General features: G+C 46.8%; 1 protein-coding gene across 4 annotated transcripts in view; it reads right to left on the bottom strand.

The window, feature by feature from the left end:
* Positions 1-8,417, bottom strand: part of ITSN1 (intersectin 1) — a 243,466-nt gene that overhangs the window by 9,548 nt on the left and 225,501 nt on the right. For all 4 annotated transcript variants that reach the window (XM_058296182.2, XM_058296184.2, XM_058296183.2 and 1 more), the window contains 5 exons: positions 4,868-5,080; positions 3,651-3,772; positions 2,609-2,691; positions 2,220-2,303; positions 1,542-1,715 (listed from right to left, as the gene is read on the bottom strand). In XM_058296182.2, coding sequence (XP_058152165.1) covers positions 1,542-1,715; positions 2,220-2,303; positions 2,609-2,691; positions 3,651-3,772; positions 4,868-5,080 — 676 coding nt within the window. The remainder of the gene's footprint in view (positions 1-1,541; positions 1,716-2,219; positions 2,304-2,608; positions 2,692-3,650; positions 3,773-4,867; positions 5,081-8,417) is intronic.

Raw genomic sequence — 8,417 nt, 5'->3', positions numbered from 1 at the left:
GGCCCTGGGACCTTGTATGTGGGAAGCCGGCCCTCAACCACTGAGCCACATAGGCTCCCTGAGTTGGTTTTATGGTTCGTTTGCTTGTTGTTGGTTTCTTTGTTTTTAGGAGGCACCAGGGGCTGAACCTGGGACCTCCCATGTGGGAAGCAGGTGCTCAACCACTTGAGCCACATCCTCTCCCTCAAGCCACCCTTTAAAACCTGGGAATTCTTTCTGTTAGGCAGATACCAGGTTGATTTTGTCCCAATGCGCATGTAATGGAAAGAATCTCTGATGTAAGAATGACAGTAGAACTTCCAACTTACTCCCCAGTGGAGTTGTTGATGTGTCAAGATATTTTATTATTTAAAAAAATAATAATCCAACCCCAAATCTTCACTTATCAGAGAATAAGTTGACAACATATAACTACCTGGTCAGGAGCCCAGACTTGGGAGTCAGACAGTTGTGGGGTCAAGACCAACCATTAATAACCCTTAACCAGCTGTGTGATTGACCTTGGACAATGCCAATGGTACCTAACTCAGTCAGTTAATTCACTTAAAAGTTCCAGAACACAAAGTCTGCCTACAGCAATGTAAGCACTGCTCAGATGAGGCTATCCCGAGAGCCTCACTGCTAGAACTTAAATATATTCGAGACCATAATCTTTAAACTTAGCATCTGATTTTTATCGGGCTGAGGGAGGGAGAGAGAGTTTCTGGTACTCTTTGGCCAGAAACTAATTTTTCCCAGGTTGAAGCAGAAACTGGAAGTTGGTTGAAGGAATGTGTACCCCGCACATCTTCCTCCCTTTGACTAACCAGAAATGCCCCCCAAAAGGCACCGATTGATTCCACCACACCCATCATGGGCTAACTTTGCTTGCTCCTTTGGCCAGTTTCATCCATTACCATCATGACTTTTTTATATTATGAAAATTTGTAAGCATACAGAAAAGTTGACAGAATTGGACAGTCAACAGTCCTTTCCTGCTACCTAGATTCTTCAATTCTTAACATTTTGCTTTATTTGCTTTATCAGACACCTATTTATACAGCTATCTATCCATCAACCATCTTATTTTTGATGTATTTCAAAGTTAGTTGCAGATACCAGCACCCTTTACCCTTAAACACTTCAGCATGCAATCAATAACCAGAGTTTAATAAATAAAGTGAACACATAAATATCTATCTATCTATGTTTTTAGATTAACTTCCATGCCATGAAATGCACAAATCTACTGACCATGGTTTTTTGTCAAGGCCTAAAGAACTGCACTGAGGCTACGTGGTATCCCCCACCCTGCTTGGCAGTCACCTGCTTTTGGAAAGTCTGAGACCGTGGTCTTTGTCTAAGGGAGCTGGCACAACTCTAGATTCAGCATGCTTTGTTGACGTACTCTGAAGTGTTTCCAGATTGGTGAACCTCATCTCATACCAACCTCATGTCTCCAGAGTGAAGGCCAAGGAATTCCAGAGGCCAAGTTCTCAGGGAAGAAAAACTTTTGACCAGGAACAAAAGGAAGGGGCTGCCAGGTGCTACTTTCTACTCACCATCCGGGGAGAACTGGTCCCTCTCAAACACAGTGATACAGAGGACTTCCTGCTCCAGGTCCTTGATAAAGAACTGGCAGTTGGAGTTCCACTTGGGGTTCAGCGTGTCCTGGATGGTCTTGGTGATGTGGCACTGGGAGCCCATGGTCACCTCACAGTATGGGTTGCTCTTTCCTGGAGTGAACAGAGTCGCTCGACTCCCGCCTGCCCACGGACTCTTCTGGGGGTTCTGGGTGTCAGGCCCCACAGCTGCCGAGGCAGCAGTTTCCCTCCAGACCCCTCATTTTTATCCCCTTCCATCACCACACATGATATGTGGCAGAAAATGGAGAATCCGGGCAAAATCCTATGAGGCATCATAAAAACTATCACCCAGCAGCCTACTACGGTGTGTCATTAGATAAGTGGCCTTTAGACAAGGCCAGTCCTCTCTCCTTGCTTTAGCCCTATCTTGTGAGAAACCTACTGGGAAATGGCAGCCACCCAGACCCCATGAAAAACAAAAAGGTAGAAGAGATTGAAAACTTCTAGGGTTTTCACAGGTGCTAGAAAAACCAATGCTGAAAGGAAATTTAGGACTATGGAAAGAGCACCTTTGGTTTAAAGTCAGGAGTGGGGACAGTAGATAAAGCCCCCCCGGGGCTCAGACAAGCTGGCGGGGGCCTCCTGGGTCCTCACCATGTGAGCGACAAGGCTTCAGCTCGATGCCTTCGACGACGTTCACCATCAACCTGCCGATACCTGTTGCCCTCTGGGAACGGACTATGACAGCAGGAGACACAACACAACATGCTTGGTTTTAACATGGCATGCCTTCCCCATCCATTTTCTTTATCTGCCCCCACTCAAAAATAATACCCCTTCCCTCTTTAAACCCTTGCTCCAGCACCCCTGGAATCTGCCTCCTTCCCACATCCTGCATCCCATTGCCCCCACTTCTAGATGTCTCGGGCCTCTTAGCTACCTCCAGGCGCATCTTCTAGCTCTAAGGACCTGGGCCCCCCGGGTGACGCCCCCGCCCCAGCTGTGCAGGAAACATGGTCCACGATGCTCAGGCAATATATTACCAAGGTACGCCTTCTCTCGCTTCTTTTTCTCAGTCTCTATGTAGAGTTCAGAAGCAGCTTTGATTTTCTGCACCCAGGCAGTCCTTGGAAAGGAAAAGGCAGAAAGTTGCCAAACAGAATTCAGGATAAAGGATTCGAGTCTGTTCAAATTCAGTCTCCAGGACTCCGTTTTCTTTGTTCGTGTGATTTTTAATAAAAAGGCTCGGGAAAGAAAGTCTAACTTAAGTCACATGATGATCATAATGATTCCCACTATTAACAAGGAAGGCAGGGTGGCATTTTTATAGATGTGCTCAAGACTTGCATTTGTGACCCCGTGGAAGGAAATCTACCTGAATCACTGGTCTGGAGATGCTGGCACATGCGTCCTCCCTTCCTTATGGAAAAGCGCCCCCTAGTGACCTAACGCAGGAAGGTCGGAAGGTATGGGATCACCCAGGGAGGAACAAAAGCCATTTCCCAAGTAGGGCACCACTTCACATGAAAGAGCAAAAACCCTGGGGCGAGCACTTAGCACAGTGTCTCCTTCATTTTTCTGAGAACCAGATGCAGGATCACTTTAGCCAAGTTCCCTGCTTGGCACCAGAGCTCTTTGGGATGCTTTGGTCTTGTGTCAAATTCACCGTCCAGAAAATAATCTGGACATGATTGCAGTGAGATACCCACAGGCCTAGAATCCCAAAAGCCTGTTCCTGTAGCCAGACAAGATGATGTCCAGCTTTGGGTGGTCCTATTAACCCCAAATTGGTATTCTGAGATGCTCCCGTTTATCGCCAAGAGGGTGGAAAAGCTCTCGGAAAAAAAATTCAAGCAGAATTGCTCCAATTCATTTTATTTTCACAAATTCATACCATATGTCAAACATTTGAGAGGCTATAGAAAAAAAGTAGTGGGGCCTGCCATCAGAGGCTGCAACTGGGAGACGGTTGGGAACTGCTGATTAATGGAAGGGCCCACGTGTTTCCTACACCAGAAGGAAGGGGGAGCAGGGAGGGGAGGGACTGGGGACCCCGATGGCCTGCGAGGAGTGGGCAAGTCTTACCTTTCATTTATGCTCTCTGCACGGAGGGTGTAGACCCTGTCGATGTGGGAAATGTGGAAGATGGGTTCATCTCCAGAAGGGTCAGTGGGTAATTTTACGAGAACCTCATTTAGGAAAATGGGCTGAAAAACAATACAGAGGCATTATTAAAACTAGATTGGGTATCCACAGGATCCAGTAAACTAAGCTAAGCACGTGTATGTGTGTGCACACGTATGTGCATTCCAGTAAAACTAGACTATGTGTGTGTTGCAGCAAATTAGACTTTGTGTGTGTGTGTGCATACATTCCAGTAAACTAGACTGAAGGTATGTGTATGTGTGTGTGTTCCAACAAACTATACAGGAATAAGGACTTTGTATTAACATCAATTTGTATGTACTACAAATTATAAATATGGATTATACACACACACACACTCCATTTCGTAGTTATTTTTAAGTCCTTCAGAATAAGATCTGACTTGGTCTATTTTTCCAATAGTATTTTCTGACTAAAAATAACTCTTAAAGGGCAAACAGTCTCTATCAATTTTACATTCAAGCAATTGCCCCCGAAGATTTTCATACAGAGCTTCTGATGACGATCTAGAATACATAAACATTGTGTCTTTGTCCGAAAATAAAGCTAACTGCTGCTTCAGAGAAAATTCGTCTGTGAAAACACCCCCACACAGACAAATTTAGAAAAACAATAGCCGTGACGCAAAGACACATGAACCGAGCCATGCACATACAAGCCAACCCGAACGCACGGCGTGGGGACATTCTCCACACAGTGACCGTTGGGGATGCCTTTTGCTAGAAAGGGTGAAGGGTGCAGATGCGTCATGCTACCTGGAGAGGTTGGGTGGGGGTATTGGGTTGTTCAAAAAGTGACAGTGGGTGCTTGAGCTGACAATACGCTGTGCCTCTACTAGGGAGTTTGTCCTATAGGCCTCACTTTTGAACTTGACCTTGAGCTTCTACAGGGCTGTCTGAAGGGCCCACAGCAGCCATTTGGTAGCTAATAAACGTTCTGTCCATTGAATTGAACATCATTCTTTTCTGGCAGTACAGAACTGTCCTCAGGTTTAGCTACCCTACAGCCTGGTTCACCTCCTTTGCCGCCTCCTCTAAGCTCTAGCCTCAACCATGGCTAAAACTCTGAGAACCTTGGGTAATTCTTTCCTCCCCAAACACATTGACCCTGATACTGCAATCTGGAATCGAACTTACTGTTTTGTACATTTTATACTGCAGGTTAGATTTAGGGCTGAAGACTTTGTCGGTGCCAGAAGACCCCAAGGGCTTTATGATCTGAGTCAGCAGGAGGAAGTCGTTGAAGAGGAAGCCATACAGCTCCTTGTTGCTCTTGGCTTTGTAGAGTTTCCCACTGTGCAGAAACTTGCGTGGCCCCAAGCAGTTGGTCACGGAATTGAACACAAGTTGCTGAGGAAGGAAAACAAACCCAAAGAAGAGATGAGGACGTGAGGTCATTGTTCTTTTTCTTTTGCAATCTGAAAGCATGGGCTTGGTCAGAATCTGAGGCTGCCCATTTCTCAGCTTTGAAGGTGTCAGGCAGTGCCATTCAGAGCAGAAAAACCACGTACGGTTCTGGGGATTCCTGCGGCCTGGGGATTCCTGGCGCTGGCCACCATTCCTTATGCTTTTTCACGAGGGCTTTGCTGGTGTCTCAGGGTGATTGGGGCTCACCATCCCCTTAACTTAAGGGGGAAACTGAGCAGCGGGAAGAAGGCTACCTGGCCCTCTCCCACCTTGCCGGGTATCTGCTGTGAACCAGCTCCACCTGAAGGCCCTGCTCAGGTTCAAACAGGCCTTCGTGCTTCTGGGAAAGCAGAAGAGACTCTGCATGGGACAGGTGCTGCTTTCCAAAGCACAGCTAGAATCCAGGCTCCTAGCTGCTCGGTGACTGCAAAATTCAAGGGTGCTTAGCAACGCCTCAAAGCGAATGGAACAGAATTGGATCAGTGTGCAGGGAATCCCACCCAAGTCACTCATTTTGAAAATGTGAAGGGATCTGCTCTCTCCTTGCCTCTTAGTCAAACCTGAGAGGCTGCTCCGGGGGCTATAACACAGATGTAAGATCCCATTGGGTTCTATCATCACACACAAGCAGATTTTGGAGGGACAGAGGGGGGCTAAGGCAGATAAGGCCCCACTAAGGATCTGGCCCCACTCAGGCCCTAGGGGGTGAGCCATACAGTAACTTCAATGCCTGGGCTCTCTCCAGAGCTACTGGACCCCAGGGACCAGCCTGAGGAGAGTCTCTGTCAAGGAGTGACAGGGCTCACAACATGTGCCCCCAGGAGCTGCTGAGGGCCATTTGTCTGTCTCCAACGAGAGAGAAAGATTCCACAGTGCCCCCGTGATTGTAGACCTACAGGCCATGGAGACATGCAGGTGCTCCCTTCTGCTGCTGGAAGACGGAAGGTGACACACAACTGGAGTCTTCTGCACCACTTGGCACTCTGAACCAAAGCCTAGAGATCAGTTTGGCCCATTTTGTTTGCCAAGAGAGTTTCAAACCTCTTGGAGACAATGCATCCAGAGAAGGCAAATGCCACTGGACCTAACACTAGTAAAGAGGATGCCATTTATTCCTCCTCAGTTTAGGGGTCTGTGGCAGTTTGAGATTATTTATGGATTCCAAAAAGAGAGATTATGTTTGTAAACTGGTCTGTTCCTCTGGGTAGGACCCCCTTCGATTGCATTAGAATCGTCTGAGATGTCTTTGATGAAATCATGTTAAGATTAGGGCTTTGATTTGACCATGTCAGTAAGGCATGACTCAGGGTTGATCTCCTTCCCTGTTGGTGGGTTGATAGAAGCAGACACTCACTCAAGAAGACACACAGAAGAAGATACGGAAGAGGAGAGAACTTGGTCATTTCAGTCCTGCCATGTGACAGAAAGGAGAAGACTCAAACAGCTAAAGACCCAGGAAGAGAGATGAGTCCTATGCCAGCCTACAGCTGAGATCGGAAGAAGCTGGGCCCCCAGGGCCTTAAGAGGAAGAAGGAAGGAGAGACCTGGCAGAGGTTGCCTGCCATCTTGCTTCAACATGTGGCAACACACTTTGGTGAGGAAATAACCTTGAGTTGGACTCTTTAGAACCTTGTAACTGCAAACTTTTACCCCAAATAAATGCCCTTTATGAAAGCCAACAGATTTCTGGTACTTTGCATCAGCACCCCTATGGCTGAACAATACAGAATTTGGTACCAGGAGAGTGGGGTCATGCTTGCATACCAAAAACTCATTTATAAATGAGTAAGAGATATTTTTTGGAGAAATTGTGAGATGCTTGATAGAAAATGCCTAGATTGCTTTGAAGAGACGTTTTGGTAGGAATATGGACACTAAAGAGACTTTTGATGAGGGCTTAGAAGGAAGTGATGAAACTATTATTGGAAACTAGAAGAAAGATGATGAGTGTTTTAAGGTTGTAGAGAACTTAGCAAGATTGACTCCTGGTTATATGGAAGACAGAATTTGATATGAACTTGGCCAAGGAGATTTCCAAAATAAATATGAAAAATGCAGCCTGTATGCTAACCCAACAAGATTTTTGCAAGCTCTATATGAACAAAACCACTGTCAGTCTACATTAAAAGAAATATGGAAGGGAAAACATCTTTAAGAGTAAAGCCAAAGAAGCTGAGGTCTGAAATTAAGACATTTCCTTGGACTGAGAGAGGAATACCACTTCTGTGTATGAAAAGGGGTGAATTTGTTCCAGCATTTGAAGAGGGTGATGTTCCGGCATGCTGCTCAGGCAGAGTTTTGCTGCCCCATTCTACAGAGAGGGTGAAGCACATTCCCCAAGGGTTGGGGAGAGTGAAGTCACCATGCCAGTGGCCTGAGAGGGGTGTACCTGTTCCCCAAAGGTTGGGAAGAGTGAGGATGATACCCCATTGCACTGAGAGGAGTGGGATTGTTGCCCATAGATTAGGGAAGGTCAGGTCATCACCTCACTGCTCTGAGGAGATTAGGACTATATGCCAGAGATTAGGGAGAATGTTGCCACAGCTTACTGTACTAAAAAGATTGAGACCCTACCCTGGAGATTGGGTAAAGTGTGGCCATCACCCCAATGTTCTTGGAGAGTGAGGTTTGGAGCTCAATCACCACCCAGATGCTTGATGAGGGTGGAACCAAGAAAAGAGCCATTGGGCAAGCCTGTAGAAAGGGTGGACCCCCATGAGGGTCCAAGGAGGAGAAGAAAACATCATCTTAAGAATGACTCTTGGGAAGCAGACTTGGCCCAATGGATAGAGCATCTGCCTACCACATGAGAGGTCCATGGTTCAAACCCTGGGCCTCCTTGACCCGTGTGGAGCTGGCCCATGCGCAGCGCTGATGTGCGCAAGGAGTTCCCTGCCATGCAGAGGTGTCCCCGCGTAGAGGAGCCCCACACGCAAGGAGTGTGCCCCGTAAGGAGAGCCGCCCAGCGCCAAAGAATGTGCAGCCTGCCCAAGAATGGCACCACACACACTGAGAGCTGACACAACAAGATGACGCAACAAAAAGAAACACAGACTCCCGGTGCCACTGATAAGGATAGAAGTGGTCACAGAAGAACACACAGCAAATGGACACAGAAGAGCAGACAACTGGGGCGGGGAGGGGAAAGAAAGAAATGAAAATAAATCTTTAAAAAAAAAGAATGACTCTTAGACTTTGAAATCTAATGGAGTATGCCCCACAGGTTTTCAGAATGGTTGGGGACCAATGACTCATGTTTCCCTCCCAAATTTTCCTTATG

Source organism: Dasypus novemcinctus, chromosome 4 (genome assembly GCF_030445035.2).
Source record: "Dasypus novemcinctus isolate mDasNov1 chromosome 4, mDasNov1.1.hap2, whole genome shotgun sequence".
In the NCBI taxonomy this organism is placed as follows: domain Eukaryota; kingdom Metazoa; phylum Chordata; class Mammalia; order Cingulata; family Dasypodidae; genus Dasypus; species Dasypus novemcinctus.
Note: the sequence above shows the minus strand (reverse complement) of the source record. Positions and strands in the feature narration are given on the sequence as shown.